Source organism: Hesperophylax consimilis, chromosome 1 (genome assembly GCF_061612785.1).
Source record: "Hesperophylax consimilis isolate HC1 chromosome 1, BYU_Hcon_1.0, whole genome shotgun sequence".
Classification (NCBI taxonomy): domain Eukaryota; kingdom Metazoa; phylum Arthropoda; class Insecta; order Trichoptera; family Limnephilidae; genus Hesperophylax; species Hesperophylax consimilis.
Window position 1 is genome coordinate 29,281,283 of NC_142836.1, and position 23,383 is coordinate 29,304,665.

General features: G+C 36.5%; 1 protein-coding gene across 5 annotated transcripts in view; it reads left to right on the plus strand.

Annotated features, from left to right (window-relative positions):
• The window catches only part of LOC149426586 (uncharacterized), a 35,992-nt gene that overhangs the window by 9,678 nt on the left and 2,931 nt on the right, over positions 1 to 23,383 (plus strand). For 2 of the 5 annotated variants that reach the window (XM_089631997.1, XM_089632031.1), the window contains 16 exons: positions 654 to 817; positions 1,343 to 1,447; positions 1,586 to 1,809; positions 2,075 to 2,191; positions 2,481 to 2,547; positions 3,666 to 3,779; positions 10,486 to 10,627; positions 17,980 to 18,095; positions 18,278 to 18,479; positions 18,829 to 19,075; positions 19,225 to 19,476; positions 19,732 to 19,961; positions 20,240 to 20,355; positions 20,483 to 20,604; positions 20,974 to 21,070; positions 22,840 to 22,962. In XM_089631997.1, coding sequence (XP_089488123.1) covers positions 654 to 817; positions 1,343 to 1,447; positions 1,586 to 1,809; positions 2,075 to 2,191; positions 2,481 to 2,547; positions 3,666 to 3,779; positions 10,486 to 10,627; positions 17,980 to 18,095; positions 18,278 to 18,479; positions 18,829 to 19,075; positions 19,225 to 19,476; positions 19,732 to 19,961; positions 20,240 to 20,355; positions 20,483 to 20,604; positions 20,974 to 21,070; positions 22,840 to 22,962 — 2,438 coding nt within the window. The remainder of the gene's footprint in view (positions 1 to 653; positions 818 to 1,342; positions 1,448 to 1,585; positions 1,810 to 2,074; positions 2,192 to 2,480; positions 2,548 to 3,665; positions 3,780 to 10,485; positions 10,628 to 17,979; positions 18,096 to 18,277; positions 18,480 to 18,828; positions 19,076 to 19,224; positions 19,477 to 19,731; positions 19,962 to 20,239; positions 20,356 to 20,482; positions 20,605 to 20,973; positions 21,071 to 22,839; positions 22,963 to 23,383) is intronic. The other 3 variants (XM_089632005.1, XM_089632014.1, XM_089632022.1) reach the window with 3 other exon arrangements.

The window sequence follows — 23,383 nt, forward strand, 5'->3', positions numbered from 1 at the left end:
GCTCTAATAAAAACCAAGGTTTAAGAGAAATCACAAACAACCCTGAAAACGTCCTTATCATGGAATTCCGACTGAGTCCTGACTCTAGCATCGCAGCGCACTGGAGAATATTGTTGGCCCCGTCAATCTAATGCTTAATGTCTTCTCTTCATGTTGTTCTTTTTATTGTAAATCATTGTAATATTATTGTATATATTTTATGGGATGTGTGGGATTGCACAAACCTCCCCACATTCCAGAATAAACTCATTATTATAACATTATAATTGCGAAAGTGTGTTTGTTTGTGCTTTTTTCAAACGCAACGGAGCGACCGATCAACGTGATATTTTGCATTGAAATAGTTGGAGGATTGGGATGTGACGTAGGCTACTTTTCATCCCAGAAAAACATTTAATTCCTGTGGAAAAAATCTTTGTACAGTAATTTCTCCCTAATACCATGAGATGGTAAAAGGTAGTTCTCAATATAGCTAATAGTACCCCGATATAGTTGTACACACTGAAGAGATAAACCGTTAACCGTAGAAGTGTGTTTGTGGGCGTATCTGTGTACAATAAGTAAGCTCAATGTTTCCTTACTTCTGGTGAAAAACACTTGTAGGATATTTCTGTTGACTTATTTGATGATTTGGCTTGAATTGCTTGGTGCAGTTGAGCAGCAAGAGCCTCTGAACACTCTGGAGAGTGGCAGTGGTGCGGTGGCCGCCGAGCCCCAGAGTGCGCGCATGTTGATCCTGTTGCAGAATGGAGAGCAGCGTCTCATCACCTTCACCTTGCCCAAGGAGAGCTGTACCGTTCAGGAGTTGCTAGAGCAGGTTAGTCATCGCCACATGTATGCATACAAAATGTCTCAAATCTGATGTGGCAAGCAAATACGAAAGCAAAAAACAAGAGCTCGCCATGGTGACATGACAACCAATCAGTTATCTTAGAATCAGCACTCATCATGGTCTGAGCAAAAAGAAAGGGAATGATTCCCATTAGGATAGATCAGACCTTCATGAGTGCTGCTGAAATTCCTTCTTCTGGTTGTTGTGTCGCCTTTTCTTTTAGCTCTTGTTTCCTGTTCTCCTATTGGTAAGCCAAGATGCATTCTTGTCCAAATTATTCAAGATCGCTTATGCTAGATTTTTGTGTAATATATGACGTGTATTGAAATTTCTAGCATTTTCAAATAATTTATGTTTTGATGTGCAATTTATATAAACATTCAAATCAACTGTTTTTCTAAGAAATATAAGTTGCCTGAATTATTCCACAATACTGGCTATATAGCATTTTAAATTTGTTAACCAAGCATTTGATTGGAATTATTTTTTTTTTAATTTTTCTTATTACAGGTTAATGTGCCCTTCACAGCAGACACACAGATTAAATGCATCTCTAATACGGGATGTGATATAGATTACTTTGTGTCCGTGGGCTCCCCAAACAAAGTTGACGAGGTAAAAACTTTATACATATTAACATATACCTTACTTATAAACGTGGTGTAAATAGAATATGGCGCGACGGTCAGTAGAGTGCAACACTGGACTTATAAACACACTTTTTCTTAATTGCTGACCTACCCTGTTTCCCAGATGATGGAGTCCATGCCTGCTGTTTGTGCGGAGAGCCCTCTGGGTGGCAGCAGCAGTGCCGAGGCGTCTCCCGAGAAGGCCCTGCCCTCGCCCGCGCCACCCCCTCCGCAGCCCCCGCAGCCCCCGCCAACGCCACCCTCCCCGCCCCCGCGCTACGTGGAGGGCATGCTCGCCCTCTGCAAGTTCTGCGGCTACACAGGCTTTGACTTCACCAAGTGTCAGAGGTAAGAGACTCAGACTGAAGAATAATTGGATTAAATCACAACTTTATAGTAACCTACCTACCTAGCTGCAGTAGGCAGTGCTTGGAAGGGTAAGTATCTCGGTTCTGAGATGGAATTGATAGTCTATTCCTGCCTTTGGCATGATTGAGTGAAAATGTTAATTACATTTTGAATCAATTTTGACTTATGATATAACATGCAGCCTGTAAATCTTACATTATGTATACACTTTGTTTTTAACCTATTCAATAATTATCTATTGCAGGTGTAAACGCAGATTCCCTGAAGAGCCCAAAGCAATTCCTATCGCCACCAACAAAAAACCTGAGAAAAAGGAACCAATCAAATCTCCATTACAAATGTCTGTCAAAGAAACTCTTAGGTATAATGTCAAGCATACTTGTTATAAAGTGGAATCCACTTTTAAATCATCATTAAATACAGTGTTTCTGTAAAAGATAATACTGTCAATTTTGTTTTTACACGGTCAACATAATGTAATGGAAATATCTGTTCTTATTAGAAATCTCCCATTTTACAATACATTATGCACTGTTTTTTAACGATATTCTGTGGAAATTCCCCCTTGTAAAAACAGAATTAGGTGTATTATATCTACGATATGACCATATGGTATATAAATTAATTCTATTCTTATTTTGATTTTTCAGTATTCCAATTGAACCCGTGAAATTAAATTTATTGAAACCTTCTCTCAAGGTTGTCAAAGCTCTAAATGTGAGTATTACAACATGTTTATTTATTATAAAGTTATTCTAATTTTTTGGCCTGCTTTTTCATAATGGCGTCTGATTAGGTGTTATTTTGTGCATGTGTTATTATTTGTTCACTATTTATTCTTATACTGTTATAAATGTCAAAATAATCAATTCTCATAATTATAGTCCTGAAAAGGAACGTTTTTTATAAAAACTAGTTGGCATTAACCTTAAATATTGTAGTGTATCTTTAAATAGTGTAAAACAAAGGCACTATCCGCATCTGTCTGTTTGCGCACTTAGTTTTTCTAAACTACGCATTGGATTTTGATGGGGTTTTTACTATCATCTAGAGACTTTCTTCCGGAAGGTTTAAATATATAATACATGCATATTATATTTATTAACCTCTTAAGGACCACGCCCGAGTATACTCGGGCGGCTATTATGTGCCAGAATTCGGAATTCATACTAAAGAAAAATTTTAATTATTTTTTCACACTGCACCACAACATCAATATTCAGTCCCATTTTGGGCCCGAAATGGCTTTTATATGAGGATATATATTTTGAATTCATTGATAAAAAAATGTTGTTTTTTTTTCCATTTTTAATTTTTAAATGATTACTGAAGGGGTTAAAAGTAGGAAATAGTCTAGCAATGCCGGCTACACGTCAGCTTGTTTATCTTATTCCTTTTATATTTATTACTAGCTGACCTGTACCCGGCGTTGCTTGGGATTATCCTTAGGAGATAGATATATACCATCATGAACTTTTTTGTAGACCTGTTCAAGATATACAATCCCATAGTACATCATTTTGATGTATCTCATAAGGTTTAGCCAGCTTTAGCAATGTGAGCACCCGAAAATATTTTTTTACGACGATTACAAAACATTGACTTTTCTTTACTTTTTATAAATATAATTTACATGTATTATATATATAAACCTTCCGGAAGAAATTCTCTAAATAATAGTATAAACCCCATCAAAATCCGTTACTTGGTTTAAAAGAACTAAGCGCACAAACAGACAGACACGGAACAGACAGCAACTTTATTTTATACTATATAGAGATTTTCTATAATTTATTTCCGAGGGTTGATATCATAAAATCATATTGCTCTTACAGGATAAAAAGGTCAAAGGGCGAAAGGGAAGATTGAAGCAACTAGATCCAGATCCTGTCATATTAACTCTGAGTTCGGATGAAGAAGATTCCAACAGTTCTGCACAAAATTTCCAGGTAAATATTGAATTCCCGTGGTTTTCAAAAAAATTCAATACATTATTTTAATCATAGACATACAAATCAATAGACTAAAAGGGTGAGGGGAACAAATCATATTGCGAGAAGCGCATCGAGGGACACGGGCGTCACCCTTTCAATACTGGTCAATAAATGATTCCGATAGTTTCCTCACATTCTATCCTCATTATTAAGACTTTGAAAATAAAATCTACTTACGAATTACTACTCCTTTTTATGTTAGAGCGCGAATTACTAGCAGAAGTAGAAAACGTTATTGCAAAATTCCAAATCCCGCGAAAAAGTTCAGCTTGTTTAATAAATCGAAAATTTTGTTACAGTATTATGTTAGACACTTTTAAAAATGAGTTATAAATTTTTTACCGCAGTAAATAAGCATGTGCACCCAATTGAAAATAAATATGTAAAAATACATAAGGTTGTCACAAAAGCTCGTACCATAAAATAATACAATTAACTCTTCATTTTTATTCATTATGATAATTATATTGACAGTCTCCGTGGTCGAGAGGTAAGGCTCTCGACTAGCAAACCAAAGGCCGCGAGTTCAAATCCCGGCAAGCCCAAGTAAATTTCATTGGATAAATTTGTGTTTTTTCACAATTTATTAATTTAAAATAATATATAGTATACTTGCAGCAGTTCCAGAGTGGAAGATACTCTCAGTATCACCCTGGTGTAAGACCACCATTCAGAATTAAAACATTGATTGAAATGGCTTTAGCCATGTTTGGTGACCAGATCTGAATAGCCAGGTACTCCCCTACCTTCCTATTCCGTATCTCCTTCCCCTCCCCACTGCCTTCAGCCTCACAACATACCCCAATTGGGGATGCCGTAGTCTCACTGGCTCCACACAGTTAGGACTCTTACGAGCCGCCACTGTTCACATTGAACACAATAAATTATTTCACTCACAATAATAAATACATAGCAGTTACATTATTTTTTGCGCCTGGTTGCAGTAGATACCCTTAGTATCGATCGGGTTGCTTGAATTAGCTTTAGTCATGTTTAGTGACCAGATTTGCTTAGCCAGGTAGATACTTGTCACCACTACCTCCAGTCACACAACATAGCTGGGAGTGGGGATGCCATAGTCCGTAATCTCTTAAATATAATTAATTTGTTTGAATTATTTCATGCATAATTTAATTTAAATAATACATGGACACCTAAGTGCTTAGCCATAATTTTATACAAGAATAAATTGTTATGTATTTTTTTATAGAAGAAAGGTTCAATAATTTTACCCTGAATGAATAAATAAATATTGAACTTTAGCAACATAAAATATACACGGTGTCCGGAAACTCGTAGTACAAGCGGGAAACTGGTGAATCTACATCACATTTGGAGTCGATTTTGTAGTATAATTTTTTTTTGATTTGAGCTTTCGTTTTCGAGTAAATCGAGTCAGAAGTTGATTTTTTTTTTGATCAAATTCTTATAAATTATTACTGAAGATCAAAGTACCCAACTAATTAAAACTATTTAAAAGTAAAACAAATAAAGAAACCCGGATTTAAAGCATTATTTTGAAATCACCCTTCATTTAATCCGGTGTAATCATAAAATATTTCTGCTCTGCAGGGTTAAAACATCTGTTGTTCTAAAATTCATACCTATCTCTGACATATTAGCAAAATATAGCTTTCTCTAGTATTCTGGGTTCAACTAACATATGAAGGAAAGAGACGCACGATAAGCAGATGTCACATTTCTGTTAAATCGTAAGTAGGTAGGCCAGTTTTGGTTTATGGGTCGCCGCACGTGGCCGTATTCATGTGATTGTTTACATTGCATTTTGCTTTAAGAAGTTTTCTCGTTAATGTAAACATAAAAGCGAATTGTGGTCGAAATTTTTTCTGTTTTAATATGCGTTATTATTGTTTTGATAGTGATACTTAAAGATTTATCATCGATGCGTTCGACGTGTTTGAAAACAGTTGTACGTTTTTAATGTTTTGATTTTGAGACCTATCATCAATGCCTTCGACGAGGTAAAAATTAACTCCGACATGATTCAAATAGTGCGATAATCAATCATCAGACGGACCCAACTGTGTAAGTTAACGGTGAACATTTAAAATAATTTATGTGACGTGTTTGTGTGTTTAAATTGGAGATCGGAACATCGCTACATATTGTGACTACTACCTATGCTAATAATAATTCCTATCCGTTGCGTCGGCGTCTCAGATCGAATGACCTAAAAATTTTAACCCTGAAATAGCCGAAAAATATATTTTTTTGTTTTTTTTTTTTTGATGAAAATGCTCAAATCAAAAAACTTTATGTTTATTTGGGTTCCCCACGTGGTGTAGATTCTCCAGTTTCCCGCTTGTACTACGAGTTTCCGGACACCGTGTATAATACCACATTGGAATGCATAACATTACGAAAGCAAAAGAAAAAATTAGTATTAAACAGTAGAATATTCAGTAATATGTATGTTATTTTATATTGTTACACAAACCGATGTGACAGTATTACTCGGCTCTGTTACGCAAAACGCAAACTCAGACCTTGCGTAGAAAAGTCCCAAAACGGGTTGCGCGGAAAAACGTTAGCATACTTTAGCGAACATTACTTTTCTGTGGAAGGTCTCGTTACTTTGGTGTTTCTCCGCCGGCGGTCAATGCACAAAAGATGTGGACCTTTGTTTCTGACATGCTCTTCAAGTCTCCGGCTCCAAAATGAACGTCAGGTGGTTTGGTTCCTGGTTCCAGAGGTTAGGGCAAGTCTATCTCTTCTGACGTCAATGATTTTAATGCTAAATCTTTAGGAAAATTGAAAATTTTTATTTGGCGAGAGATTTAAAACTGAGTTTGGTAATTCAATAGTATGATGTGAGGCTGTTAAATCTACCTTCACAGCTGCTCCAAGAGACATTGTTGGATTAATCTAATATCTGCAGTTTTTTTCCACGATTGATGAAACTTTGAACACTTGACCTTCAAAAAAAGATTAAGGCCACTTTTTTTATGTTTTCGTTAACTTCACACAGACGGGGCCTGAGGTAAATAATTATTAATTTTATTTATTTATATAATTTGTACATTTATTTAAAACAATTACAGGTAATATAGCCTAAGACGTTATAATTGTACCATTTATGCAGTGTATATGCAATGCCAAAAATCTCGTAAATGCGCTATAGAACACAAAAAATAAATCTATTTTTTTATCTACCGCATTCAAAAAGCACGTAGCTCTCCCCACAGGTGAGTTCATAAATAAATTAGTGCGGCCTGCTCTACTATATAGAAGATTGTGATGAGGTCCTCGAGAGTGAGACTCTGGTACAAAAAAATTTAATTGGGCCAGTATCTCATTATTAGATAAGTGACCGTTTATTAGTTGAAAAAAATATTTAAGCAAAGCAATACCTCTACGTGTCTCTAGGGAGTGGTAATTGGTCATGCCTAATATATAAATCGATGGGTAAAGCCAAGGGTAACGTCCATAGAGCCGCGAGAAATAAATAATAAAAACCTTAAAAATAATAATCATAATGAAAAAGAAGGAAGCGACACATTTTCATGTGAAAAATATCAACCGTGTACATACGTTGTGCGCGTGTTTCCTGATTAGAGAACAAGGACACCGTAAATACCTGATGCCTGTGCTCTAAAGATTGCAATCCGCTTATTAAGATACGGGAATCTATCTAACAGACCGCCCGCCTCTGCACATAGTCGAGGGTTTTTCTTATCTACTCTATCTTAGGTACTCTCATCCGCGTAACAATGAATTGGTTCACACAACAAAAGGTCGTTGATGTGCAACAAAAACAAAGTCTCAACCGATCCATGTGAAACGCGTTGAGGGTGAGGAAGAGGTGAAACCATCAGCAACTGTGTGAATCGACCTTTCTCTCAAAAAGTCGGCAATCCACATACACAAGGATGCGGGAAGTCTGTAGAATGGCAGTGTGTTGACAAGTCCTCGGTGCCCAACCCGGTCAAAGGCCTAGGAAATATCCAGTGCAACCGTTTGGGTCTCACCATAAAAAAAGATACTTTTACACAAGATTTCAAAAACCACCCCATCCTCTTCCCCCCCTATAGCAGAATGTTGATACATCATGATGAAATTTTACACACTTGATATTCAAAATAAGAAGTTCATTACTGTTTCGCTGTCTCCATCTGAGTTCGAAAAACTTCTTCTTTTGAAAAAGATTATTTTTCTCTATCTAGGTTTCTACGAATGGCTAATTCAGATTTTCAAAAATCATTTTATTTACCTGCTTTGTATAATAGAAAATTTAACATTTTCACTAAGTGAAAAATCTACATACCGCTATATAAAAGTGAAATAACTAGGTATGTATGTAATGTAAAAGAGCCATTATTATCTATCTGAGTAGGCCCCCACTTACATAAAAATAAATATTTTAGATTGATTCCCTATCAAAATTTTTGTTTAGGTATTCTTATGCATTTTTGTTCGGACGTATCAACGGTAGGTGTTATATGTGAAAAAATATTTTTAAAATCATTTTTTGGTGCAATTATGTGCTTTCAAAGATAAAGCAAACATACATTTTTGTTTTTATTGGAAACAATCATTTTATTGTAGAACTAAAATGAACTGATATTTCGCTGTGAAAACTTTTTTCATGCACCTATGTAGATATTTCTCTTTCGCCGTTTTTGCAATTTTCGACTTCTTTTTAAATAAGGATGGGTTTTCTTATTATTCATCATGTCCAACTGTTAATTGCATTTGGATTTAAAGATTTTCATAAAATATTTACCCCAGTAATTGATTATTCATTTAAAAGTGTTGACGGTATTTATTTCTCTTTGTGAAAACGCTCCTCATTTTTAAATTAATTTATTACCATATTTTATATAATCATTCATTACCTATTATTTTTAATTTTTTTAAATATATTTCTTGAAATGTAATAGTGCATAATTTTATCTAATATGACATACTGGGACTGCACCGTTCGTTTAGCTGATAAGGCAATTGAATTATGAAGTGGAAGTGGATGGTAGAAAAAGTTGGGAACACCCGAGGAAGATACGGCACAATCAAGTGAATCGAATAATTATGTTTAGTACAATGAAGTGTATGTGATGAACTAAGGAAAGGGTGTAAGCAGAATGTATGTCGTGGAAGTGAATGGTACTTTAAATATAAACTTATTATAAATAGGTACTTATCTTTGGTAAAGTGAGGCGTAGGTATATTTGGCTGATGTATGCGAAATGGATAAGATTAAGAAAGGGATGCTTAGATTGTTTGGGCATAGAGAGCGGGTGAACAAAGTGAGGAGTGTTTTATTTATAACAATTACAGGTAATATAGCCTAAGACGTTATAATTGTACCATTTATGCATGTTGTGAGATTATACGACGTGAAAGTGAATGATGGATGAAGTCGGTGATGCCCACGGAAGAAATGGCACGATGAAGTGAATCAAATACCTACAATAAATTAACTTCTTCAATTATTGACTATTACATTATTATTATATCCATCTTAAAACTACACCCAGTTTACTAATTCACAACCCCAAAACTTTACTCCAAACCATTAATAACCCTGAGCAACGCCGGGTTCACTTCAGCTATTGTCTGTGGCGGCCGGCGTTTGTTTAATTTTTATACAAAACCTACAGTTTTATTCCAATATCGATGAAATTTTGCACAGTTGACCTTCAAAACAAGAAGAACGTCACTGTCTAAGTGTGATTTTGAAAAACTCTGCATGAAGCCCGAGCAACTCCAGGGAGTTCAGCTAGCAATATATAAATAAACTATGTAGTTTAAGGGCCAATTTAAAAACCACTACAAACATCTGGTTTGCCCGGTACACAGTGATGCCATTCCTACTGGAAATTCTGTAGATCTACCGATATTCGTAGAATATCTACTGAAATTTGTAAATTTATGAAAATCAACCGAAAGTTTTTGAAAAACTATCGGTGCGAATGCACACACAGCTCGTAATTCAATAGTTTTCTTACGGGATCAGTTTCCAGGCAGCCCTATCTCCAGTTCCTACAGTTTCTCCAGTACCCTGTTCTAAGCTTATTTGACTTATTTTTGTGGGGATATCTCAAGTTTCAAGTATATATGATGACAAGCCAGACTGCCTTGGAGATCTCAAGATGACAATCCAGGGGGGAAATTCAGATTCCACATCAGTAGTTAATTGACGCTACTCAAAGTATTTGGGACAGACCACAAAAGTAAATGGCCAACATCTGAGTGACGGGGATGTGATCTTCAAAATATAAACTGCCAACAAAAAATTCCCAATATACACTATGTTTTGTCGTAAATAAAAATATTTTTTAAGCAAAACTGGCCAAGTACATCTTATTTGAAAACCATGCAATTCCCGTGACGGACCCTGTTTTTGTATTATTAGCACACAACGATGATGTGTGCTAACTCAAAATTGATTAAAAAAAAAATAACAATTTAAAACCCCCAATCGAGCAAATGACAACTAAACCAGATGTTCTTTTTTTGTCAGCGCGATGCCAAGCTTTTGTTTTGGGAGGCATCGTGCTTGCACTACCACCGACATTCATATGACTACTTCTAGCAGCGCCAGCTGTGAGTGCGCTGGTGAAATCCACGGGCCGCCTAACTATGTACTGGGCAAACCACTCCTCTTTAGGGCACTTAATGATTGTGTTGTGAACTTATTTAGGGACCAAGTGATTTGATGCCCATGATGACTAACCCCATGATAACCATGGCTGCCACCATGAAAGAGCCAACCCTTCAGGATCTGGAGACCACACCCGGTAGTGCACTCAACAACACGCATCAGGACACGGGACTCTTCCAAGGTAACAAATACATTATTCTTATAATATAAACACACTTTAAACCACTTACGAATATGTATATTGTTTTTCTTTTACCTATGAAAATTGTTTCCGATTATCACCATTATGATTTACATGAATGGGTTCAGTATAAAAAAGAGCTGAAATATCTGAAAAAGGATGAGAAAACAGTAAGAAATAACTTTTTTGGTGTTAATATCCTCAATTTAGAGCTACTTCAACCTTAAAGGGGCTGAGTTGGCAACACTGATACCAATTGCTAAAAAAATACCAACTGTAAAAAAAAGTGATTTCTTTCTGCAATAATTATTTATTTTTATGTCCTTTTTTATTTAATTAAATTTCGGAAGATATCTGTTGATTTTAGCTGAGATCAGTAGATCTCCAAAAATTTCGGTAGGATTGGCATTACTGGCCGGATGTGCTTAGCACAAGACAGTGAAAATTAGGTCTGGGCCTAACCTATTCGAATCAGTTCAAATATTATGATACTCCCATAAACCAAATATATCAATACCGAATCCACAAATATCAAAGTTGCGATATATTCGATATTCAGGGCACCCGGAAATCTTAACGCTTTTTTTTTTACTCATTCGTCTCTCAAGCGTAAGCATTTTTTGATATTGATTGTAGGTATCACTGTATCGTGCCAACACTTTTGTGTTGAAGTTTCTCACTTCTGTTTGCGCGCCATGCGTGAGATCTGATTTAGCTATGTTGGTTATTTTTTTTTGGCCTACTTTAATAGTCTAGAACTAAGATAGCCTAGAGTCTTATATTACATCTAAAAACAATTATATTTATTCACTGCAAAAAATCATTTAATTCACAAACGCGTGAAATTTGTATGTTTGTTAGCAGATATCATTCAAAGTTTTTTTAAATGGTGTTGCGGGATTGACTGCAGTGAACATAAAAAATAAAATAAAAAACAATCAGATCCATGTACAAGAAGGAATAAGAATAAGTAATGAAATCAAAAAAGAGTGGAAATTAATCTGCCATTGCCAGATATCTGAATGTTATTTGTAATTTTATTTTTGCCAATATCTGCTTGCATAACTATATCCTGTTTTTGAAATTTATCTTGAGTTTTAGATTAACAGGTTCTTTCGAAATTCGTAAATGATTACAATACCTTTCGGTAACTTCTAATATTCTAATGCCACCTCTCTCAATATAATAATATTACACCTAATTCAATTATTCTTAGAACCCATTTTCTAACCCTCAAACAATGTTGTTGTGCTTTTTCAACAACATATTCTCAGGTTCGTTCTGCAAAATATCATATTTATAATTTCAGTTGACCCTGTCTTGATTTACAATATCAAGAAATCTTGTAAAATTTTAGTAATTCAGTAAAAGTTGATCAACTAAAATTGAATTTTTGAACGAGACATTTGTGGGCGCCTAGCACTCCAGTGGCTAATAATTTTGAAGATGATAAAATTAAAGATGCTGTCAGAAAATCGGACAATTTGTGTGTATTTCCACTTTGCAATAAAATCCAAATAAATGGGAATTTCTGAATGTATCCGAAAATTAAAAACTGTTTTTTGAATGTGGATTACGCTCTCAAATTTTATTATTAGAAATAAATATTATCGAGACCATATGAGCTGTTCCCAAAATCAAACCAATTGACATAGTTAATAGCTGTTTGTTCGAAAAACAAACAGCTTTTAACAAATTCGCCTGATGGGTTAGTGGGGTTTCCGTTAATGGAGGACTGAACGCCGTTGGCGCTAACAAAAAATTGTCCAAAGAAGCGAAGTTAGCAGTCCACAACGGAGTGCTGGTACCTACCTTGATGTATGGAAGTGAGGCATGGAACTGGCAAAGAAAGGATGAAAGTAGATTAAATGCTGTTGAAATGAGATCCCTGAGGCGTATGTGTGGTAAAACCATGTTTGATCGTGTGGAATGTGGAGATCCGCAAAGAGTGCAAGGCTGATGTAAGCGTAATGAGTTAGATTAAAAAAGGGACGCTTAGATGATTTGGGCATGTAGAGCGAATGAGCGAAGATAGGAGTATAAGGAGGATATATGATGCAAATGCGAATGGTAGCAGAAGTCGAGGACGCCCGAGGAAGACATGGCACGATCAAGTGAATCAGATACTCGAGTCGGGCCATGTCAAGAGTCAGAATAATAGAAGAGTATCTATGAGACGATGTATGAATGTGAATGAGGCAAGAAGTGTGTGCCAAGACCGAGTTGTTTGGCGGTCCGTCCTCTCTGCCTACTCCTGCGGGGAAACGGCGTGATGGTTAGTTAGCCTGATGGGTTAAGTGAGAAGCAGAAGTAGAATTAGAGATAATTAGAAGTAGAGTTCCAAGCGTCAACGAAAGGTGGCGCTACTTCCGTCCGCGGAATATATTATCCTAATATCTGGGAACCGTGAATATAATATCGTAATACCGGGAATGAGTCTTAAATCGGTATTAGGCAAGAAAACAGCTTCCCAGGTCTAGTAAAAACAACTCGACTTTTCTCTCTATACTCAAATCTGACAGGACGGCCGTGGAGGTAAAACGCCGTACGAGGTTATAATATCCTAATCGTATTTATTATTTCGTAAATTTCAAATCTAACTGGCCGGCCGCGAAATTTCGATACACACAGAAGTGTGTCGTGTTTTTACGAATTTACTTCGAATATCTGAATTTCAAAGACCGACCATTACTGTAATCGGCCGCGAAATTTCGGTTTGCACGGGAATAAATCCATTTGAATTTCACTTTTGTTTTCGGTAATGAATGAATGCAAATCTTGCAAGCGAGTGTGTCGTGTTTTTACGAATTTACTTCGAATATCTGAATTTCAAAGACCGACCATTACTGTAATCGGCCGCGAAATTTCGGTTTGCACGGGAATAAATCCATTTGAATTTCACTTTTTTTTTCGGTAATGAATGAATGCAAATCTTGGAAGCCTAAATTACCGTGAAGGTGATTATTCGGGATCGCTGGCAATGCTTAATACGATTCTGTTTTAATAAAATCTTTTGATTTACCTTCATTACTATAAAAGGAAACTGTCTGCATTTGGGAAATCTTTAATTATTAATTACGTAACGTGACAGCCATTTTAAACATTTTCTGTCAATTTGTATTCGAAGTGAGTCGTTCGCGAACGAGTCGGCTCAGTGAACCGGATCTTTACGCGGATCCGTAAGATCCGGTTCCCAAATCAGCCGCTCACTCGTTCGCGGATCAGGCCTGCGATTCTGGAGTTAAACAGTTCAGTTTTGTCAAGCAACTAGCCTACAATGATATAAAAACAGAACTTGAATAAATCTTTCACAGAACCCGAAAATGAATGGTGAAATTTGATGAATTGTTCAAATTTTCCGAAACAACCCGTCCTTAGTAAGTGGGAAATTTTCACCCACTTTTACATTTGCGGAATCCGCGCGGTAAAACAAAAATTGACAGCTAGACTAGATTTTGACAGCCAATTCCATAGAAACGCCAACAACCTACCACTCGCTGAACTGTTTCTAGTAGAAACTTTCTACTGGTTATACCCAGTAGTTGTTGTGTGGAATGACGTTTGGCGTCGAAGTATGTACCTTCGACCAATTTCGGGAATAGCAACGACGACCAACGTACGTACTTTCGACGGCGATTACGAGCGCCCTCGATTCAGGAATAGAGCCCCAATCGTGACTCACCCAATCGTGACCCGCTTCAATCGTTCGCGAACGGTGAGCCGGTGAGCAGGTGACCCGCCAGACCCGAAGAGCCGACTCACCCCTTCGCGAACGAAGTTCCGCATACATCGTTCAACGGATCTCACGGCTCGCGGGTCACTACTGACGTACTGACCGGATTAATCATCGATACGACTTAATAATATTGGTATTCCCGCTTGCATAACATTTTAGTTGTTGTGTCGGCACTGATTTAGTTTTTTATAACAGGAACAAGGACGAGTTATATTATGTTCATGGTTTATTTTCAATTAATCATTGATATCTAAATAATGTTGCTAATGAGCACTTAGAACGACGTTTAACTATTATTCTCACACCGAAGTGTTTTGTTTCACAACACATTTTTTTATATTATTATTACACTTATTTAGGACACAATTAATTTTAAATAGATTTAAGTTTATTTTTATTGTTCTTGTATCAGACGTAATCGTGTGACACATAAGACTGTAAGGGGCCGGTGATCCCAATCCGTGGAGGCGGAAGATGTCGTCCTTCAGTGGCGTGGAGGGGTAGAACGGGGCCGTCTCTGAAGCCGCTGTAGAGCTGGTCCGTTTGCTTGTCGCTTGTTCTTGAGCTGATTCCGAGTCTGGTCCGAAGGGGTAGGCAGTCCGTGGTCCAGGGTGAGGCGGGGGTCAGAGTGAAAGAAGGCGAGCAGAGTCAAAAGTCGGAGCGAGGTAGAGGGCAGAGCAGAGAGAGAGGTGTAGAGCTGGTGGTGGTTTCTGGAGATCTCACGTTTTGAGGGCCTGTTGCCCGTTTTATAGCCGCCAGCGGGCGCACGACGCGCACACGGGCTCACTTTCTCTTTGATTCCTGGAATCCGTGAGCCGTGTTTGCGACGCTATCGCGGCGCCCCGCCGCTCGGACGGTAGTTTCGGGCCGTGGCCGAACGTGACCACGGCCTTCGTTTGTTTGGGCACGATCCTCAGAACCGTGCCCGTGGGACGTAATGACGGCGTACCACCGGTCATTTGTGACGCTATGACGGCGCATGGCGCACGGCACGGCTTCCCACTACGTTTTGGCACGGTTCTAACAATCGTGCCCGAATTAAAACATGTTTATGATTTTACCAGCTCTCACACTACTTCTCTGCCCGTATACCTCTAGCCAAGCTCCAACGTTTCATTTATTGTATTGACATTACATATTGACATTACATGTTGACATTAAATATACATTTTTACATAATTTTCATATTTTCATACATTTACAGGCAGTTTATTCAATTTAAGGACAGGCAAAGTTAAGGTAAATAGCAGATTTTAATATGGGGCGACGTCGGCTGATATTGGAGCAGTACGTCCGTTACAGTTCTATATTTTAATACGATTCGCTAATTGATTTTTTAAACTTAATTTAAGGAAACTTTTTCATAGTATTGATAAAGATTTTAATTTAAAAATAACACATCTGACAATTTGACGATGTCATTCTGGACCTTTTTTGAGTAAGAGTTTGACCTGCTTTCGAAAATATCCTTTCACAGGGCACTGAGGTTGCTGTTATACGTAGTCTTTTTTTAACGATTGCATAAAGCCGGGGGTAAATAGTTTTTCTTGTGGAAATTATGGTAATTTTAAATTGAGGCTATTTTAAAGTACGTAATTATGTTTTCCGGGTAAAAAAAATTAACAAGCGATAAGAATCGTGATTCAACGATTACCATACGATTGAAGTTTGACGTTTCATTTCATACCAAAAACCTAACAATACAAAATATTTCTCGATTTCATTTTTTTCATTCTTACAAAAGGATATTCCAATAATATTGGGAATCCCTTTTGAATGTGATCATAAATATACGATATTTAGATCGATGTTCCTAGGCAAAAATATTGTCTTCGAAATATATTATGTCACCAAATACCAATTTTTGCGATTTCTCAAGGTTGTGAAAATACATGCGACCATAAACAATATAATTGCACTCAGCCTACTTAATTCGTTCAATCGCCTAAAGAAGCAAAAATGTCGGAATGTTTCCTCGCGATAACAAGGTCCGATCTGATAAAGCGCTGTCCGGAGAAACGAGCTTTAAAGCATTTATCTTTACAGCTCATTTTTCCGGAGGGAGCTTTGTCAGACGCAACCTTTTACACTGAGATGAAAAATCGTAAAAACCTAAAAACATTCTAAATACAACTTTTATAAAAGAAAAATGAGGGGGGGACCGGTTCAATCGAGCCGGTTCACTGAAGCGGATCTTTCAAGTGAACGGGACCTAGTGAACCGGCTCCCTCAACTGAGCCGCTTCGCCCATCTCTAATTTGTATTCCTGATTCTATATAAGTGGCTAGGAAACGAACGGCTATAAACAATTGAATAATGTAAATTTAAAAATAAAAATAATGTAATTTAATATTCCGACAAAATAGTGCCTACCTAAAAAGCATAAATTATTTATTTAAGTATAAAGCTGCCGACAGACGTAGCTATAAAAGATCAAAAGTTATTTGGCTTGGCGTATTTCGGCATATCGCTCGCCATACATTTCAATTGGAAATGTACGGCGAGCGATATGCCGAAATACGCCAAGCCAAATATCTTTTGATCTTTTATAGCTACGTCTGTCGGCCCCATTAAGCGTGGCCAGCGATCCCGAATATTTACCTAATCCACTTCCGGACATCTGATCGAGCTGAAACTCAAAAGATAGACTCGTTGTCGATGAAAATGCATTCTATCAACTTTTGGCGGCAATCACGCAAACACGCGGACGTATACGCATTTAATAATAATAATAATATTTGGATGATTTGTATAGCGCCGTTTTTGTGCAAAATCACCTCAAGGATTTCTCTGAAATCATGACACGAAAGGATGACATTACAGCAGAAAATCTTAAAATTTACGCTGCTTTGGAGATAAATGTTGGTTACGTTTTTTTTCCGGCTATTTAGTGATACAATTGTTAATATTTGTCTCTTAGAATGTTTTGCGTATCATACAAAAAGTACTCGGTTATGAACTCTTGGCGATCATGAGATACGTCGGCGTTTAACGAAAAGTAACGAAGTGTTCTTTTTCGTAATTACTCTGTGAGCCAAGAACGGTGAACGATATTAAATAATTACCATTATTCATTTGTTTTCGTTTTCATTATTTGGAACAACCTTCCCCTGATTATTGAAGTAAGGAAAAAAAATTCTCGCTACTTAACTGACTGGCAACATTTCTGTGGTTTCTTGTTTTTTATCGTCCGCCATCTTTGTTTTCCATGACATTCGATCGCTTTTGCAATGTCTGTTGCCTCAAAATTATCCAAAAAGAAAGGTTTTTACCTATTTGTTTATGTCCAATTATTTTTCCTAAATTACATTCAAATTAAATGTACTATGTGCTAATTTTGTCATTTAAACATCTTCTCTGTATTTTTCTTGTCTTGTTTTTCGGAACTGTCAGTTTCGTGTGGTGGATTTTTACTTTTTCGCACGTGGGTTAGACTTCGACAATAAATTGAATGAAACATTTCAAACTTACCATTAGTCTTGCATTAAAACTAATAATACGTGTTTATTCCGGTATTTAACAGGATTTTATTTGTCATTGTTATCTGTATGTCACGTGAATGCACCGGTAGAAGATTTCACAATAAATGAACTAATCATAATGTTATCTTATTAAGATGAGGATCGTGAAGACATCAAAGAGGATACTATGAACCAGCCGGAGACATTGTGTACCGCTCTGGACTGTAGGACAGTGAGGATCGGTTCTCACAGATTTACTCCAAATGAAAAGGTAAACATACTCGAAAGAATCGAACAGGTGATAAGTGCATACCTTCGACAATCTTTCAGGATTCGATAAAACAAATTAATTATATTTACTATCTGTTTTCCTTCTCTGAAAATGGTGTCATATATGTCTGCAATTTCGTCATTTATGTTTGTAAGAAGATTATTAATCTAATGTTTGTTCAGATCCTGATCAGCACGAAGGGTGTGCGCATTGTGGCTCCGAGGGTGGACGACTCCACGGTGCTGGTGCCGCTTCAGCTGCAGATGAAGGAGGTGGTCAAAGTGCTCATTCACTCAGGCAAGGGCATGCCCGTGCTGTTCCTGTACACCGTGCAGTGGTGTGCGTCTTATATACGCAAGGCCCTGAACATGATAGACGTCAATGGTATTTACTCGATTTTATTTTTTATTTCTTCATTCACCCTCTTGTCGTTGTGGAGACTGAGAATCTGTAATAGAGTTATAACGATACTAATATCAACTAGAGGTCTGAAACAAAATCAATGTTTTATTAAGGAAGTGTATATTAAAGATCCGCATGAAGATGCAACCGAGTTTTAACGCAGATGTCATTGAATTCTGTTGAGCAAGGATGCGCACTGCTAAACTGCTGATACCATCGATTACATTGTTTCTAGCATATCAGTTCAACATAGGACAATTATTGAAGTTGTGGAAATTTCTGCCGACGGTCAAATCTTGCATTATGTTTTACTATGCTTTTTATTTTTCAGGACCATTTTACAACTCTGTAGCTAAAGAGGAGCAGTTTAAACGCATTACTCTTCTGCCCAATGTCATCAGTGAAGAAACCAAAAATGCCTTGAAGCAGATTTTTGGAGCCTGCATTGAAGAACTGACCTCCCAAGAGGCCAACGATATATTAATTAGAACATGCCCCAAGGAAGTGCAGCAAACGGCTAAAATGATGACCACTAGATCTAATAGCATTCAAATAGCCACAGCTATTGGAAACAAAAGGTACATATCAACCCAAGTTCTTAAATACATTCAATACATACAGTCATTGCACAATTCATTAAATCTAAATAAATAAATTTATTATATTCCTCTCTTATTATTCTTTCTTGAAACATCTCATTTGCGCATGTTCATTACATTTCAAAAAGTTTTATTCTCAGCTTAAATCCCACGGAGATCCGACAGATCCTGATATACCCTCCTGGGAAGGGAGGTATATCTATCAATACGGAGGATTACATGTGCTTGGCACAAGATCAGTTCCTTAACGATGTCATCATAGACTTCTACCTCAAGTATTTGTGCCATGACGTTTTCACACCCCAGCAGAGAGAGAAGACTCATGTCTTCAGCACCTTCTTCTACAAGAGACTGACCACCAAGCCCACTAAAGCCAACAGGTATTATCCTATATTAGTCCGTGTACATAACCTGCTTACTTACCGGCTCACTGATGCCTGGAAAAAGACTTATGATATTTAAATATGCACTTAATAAATGACCAAACTGTTCTCTTACAAATAGGAACTAAAATTGGCATATCTTAAGATACATAAATACCTTATTTGTTTCTAGTAGGAAATAGTAGCAGCAGTGTTATTGTTATTCTTTCTATAATATTTACGATCTTTTCTGATTGTTTGCTTTATTCCTAGAAGATCCAACCCCCACGAATGGGACTCCTCACTGACCCCCGCCCAAAAGAGACATGCCCGGGTCAAGTCATGGACCAAAAATGTGAACATCTTCCAGCGGGACTATGTTATAGTTCCCATCAATGAGAATTGTCATTGGTTCCTCGCCATCATCTGCTTCCCGGGGCTGGACGGCTGTCGATCTATGATTGGAGACCGTCTTGTCTCACCTCAGGAGATGAAGAAGAGAGGTAAGATTGAGATATTGTCCACTTATTCCTCTGGACACTGGAGGTACTGTCAAACTAAAATAATTTTTGTTCATATAATTATATTTTTAATATTGTAAGCATGCATGCCAAAGTCCTTGTTTTTTTGCAAATGTTTTTGTTTAAAATTTTGCAAATTAGAATATTTTTTTATTTAATATTCTGACTTGCAAAGGCCTTCAGTGTAAGTTTGCCAACAGAAAGGGATTTTGACTTGGCCGCTTTTCATTGTATGCTTACAATATATTGTGAATTTGCAGATCGGAAAACACTTCAAATAGGCGACACTCTACTGGCACCAATTATGAAACAAGAACAAATGGGACTCAACTGTGACGGAGATAATCTCAGTGAAAGGGATGAAGCAGAGGCGGAGGTAGCTAGCTAGCTTGTGGATAAGCTCCTTTATGATGTTCACATATTTGGCAATACATTTAACTACGTACACAATATACATAATAATATATTATATTAACTAAATGTTTTTCTTTATTTGATTCCAGGAGAGTGATTTAGACATGCTGGGCAGTGAATCTGACAATGAAGAAAATGACCCTAAGTCTAGCACCTCAGATAGGAAACCTGTGGAAAATAATGAAAAGCCTAAAGATGAAGCAATCAAACAGTAAGCATTCCCTTTATCTTCTCACTCTTCTGCTGCATTGCTGTGTAGCTTCCTCCATTTCTATCTGTTCTTGGTGAATACCACATTTTACCCAATTAAAATTTACCCATAATTCATAATATGTATGTACATTATTTGCCAGCTTTTTTTCAAGAATTGTTTTACAAAATTGGTGCTAAACAAATTATCCAATTATGACTGCTATAACATTGTGGGCCTTACTAATAAACATGTTTTAAATTTGACATAACAACCAATATAATGTGAGATATATTATGTATCGGTGGTGTAAAATTTAAAACATATTTATTAGTAAAGGGGGGGAGAATGTGTGTAGAGATTTAGTAAATTTAGGTTTATTTATTTCAGGCCGTGTATTTTAATATTTGACTCCCTGGCCGGGGCCTCCAGATCCCGAGTTGTTGCAACCCTGAGGGATTACCTCACTTGTGAATATCACGCCAAGGTAATTAATTTTATTCATTTACTTTAATGTTATCATTAATAAATTAGGTGACGTGTTAGTGTAGGTGAACATAATATTTGTAAGGAACAATACATTAATACTGCAGAACCTCGTTCATTCGAAATTTGATGTCCCGTGGATTTCGAATTAACAAATTCCCACAATATTTGAAAATTATGAAAAGAAAAAAATTAAATGCCGAAAATCGTGTTCCTCGGCCGCCCCTTTCAAATTCGGGTAGTGTCTTAGGAGTAAATTCGTATTAATACGAATTATTCCCGTGTAAATCGAATTTTTGCCGATTACTGCCGCGGTCCACCCTTCAAGTTCAGTTATTCCTAAAAATACCACACATTTCCGTGTCAATCAAATTTTCACGGCCGGTTATCGTCGCGGCCAGCCCTTTAAATTCGGATATTAGAAATAAATTCGTAAGATAAATTTACGTGTAAATCGAAATTTTGCGGCCGATTTCAGTCGCAGCCCATCATTTAAATTCAGATATTCGTAAAAATACAATATATTTTCGCTTTAACGCCCGATTTCGGTCGCGGCCTACCCTTTAAATTGAGATATTCATAAAAATACAATATATTTCCACGTGTATCGTAATTTTGCGGCCGAATTCCGTCGCGCCGGAACTTTTAACTCAGATATTCAAAGTAAATTTAGTAAAAATACCATATATTCCCATGTAAATTGGAATTTCGCATCCGATTTCCGTCTTGGCCGGCCCTTTTAATTCAGATATTCTTAATAAATTATGTATAAGTTATATAATTATGATCGTAAAAATACGATATATTTACGCGTAAATCGAAATTTCGCTGCTTTTTTTCAGAAGCGGTCGACCCTTTAAATTCAGATATTTGGTGTAAATTCGTAAAAATATCTAATTTTCCGCATAAATCGAATTTTCTCCGTCGGTTTTTGTGGCGTCCGGCCTTTTAAATTAAAAAATATGAGGTAAATTCGTAAAAATACGTCATATTTCCGCGTAAATCGTAATTTTGTGGTCAATTTCTTTTAACTCAGATATTCAAAGTAAATTTAGAAAAAATGCTAAATATTTGCGCGTAAATCGAAATATGGCAGCCGAGTTCCGTCGCGGTCTACCCTTTAAATTCAGATATTTGGTGTAAATTCGTAAAACTACGACATATTTTCGCGCAAAACGAATTTTCTCGAAAATATTCTAAATAAATTGGTAAAAATCGACATCCCAGTGTGAATCGATTCAGATTTATAAAATAATAATACTAATTAGGACGATGCATAACCACATAAATATATATTTTTCGCCGTTTTACCTCCACGGATTGTCTTTTAGATTCAGATTTATGAAATTTTATGATTTGTTTTTTTTTTTTTTTTTTTTCAAATTAACGGGGTTCTACTGTACATAATTTTATGCTAGTCTCATACAAGTGCAATAGTCTCATCATATATGTGGGAATGTATGTCAAACAATGTTTTGAAACAGGCCGAACCCACATATATTATGAGTGTATAGTGTTTGTGTGAGACTAGCATAATACTCCATTTGTTTCTTTCCTTCTGCTGAAGGTTTTGCTATTTGACAGTGATTATATATACTTAGGATTCAAAGAGTTATAGAATATGATAATTACATTGTGAAATATGCCAATTAAGTTCCACTAATTAAGCAGTTTCTACTTGCTATGTATGTACATTACAAATTTTTCTTATTCTGCCAAAGAGAGTTGCCAAAAATAACAAAGTTGTATTTTTATTTTGATTTCTTTTAGGTGTCTACAGAAAAAACCTTTACCAAGGATAACATCAAGGGCTCTTGTCCGAAGATACCCCAACAGAACAATTTTACTGACTGTGGTCTTTATCTACTGCAATATGTAGAGCACTTCTTCAGGGTATGTACATAATTTTGTGTAATATAATAAACTATTAGAAGTGAAGAATATAGATATTAACACACTATGAGCGGGAATGGTATTTTTACCCGCGCGGCCGACTGGTGCTTATCGGCGGGAAGGGTAAAAATACCCTTTACGCCGGCTCCACTTCAAAGGCGAGGAAGGAAAATTATTATTATTATTTCCCGTGACTATTTAATCTAAACGCTTGAAGACATTACAAACTACACACACATACAACAAAAAAAAGATGAGCCGTTGTTTCTTTTATGTACACACATACTCTTGCAATAATTAGGCAATTTTACCATGTTAAATTTCAAAGATTGTTTGTTAGTTGTACTGGGAATATGAGTACCTATTATATTTTTATGACGTGTTATAAATTCATTGGACCTTTACTCTTATGAGATTATCC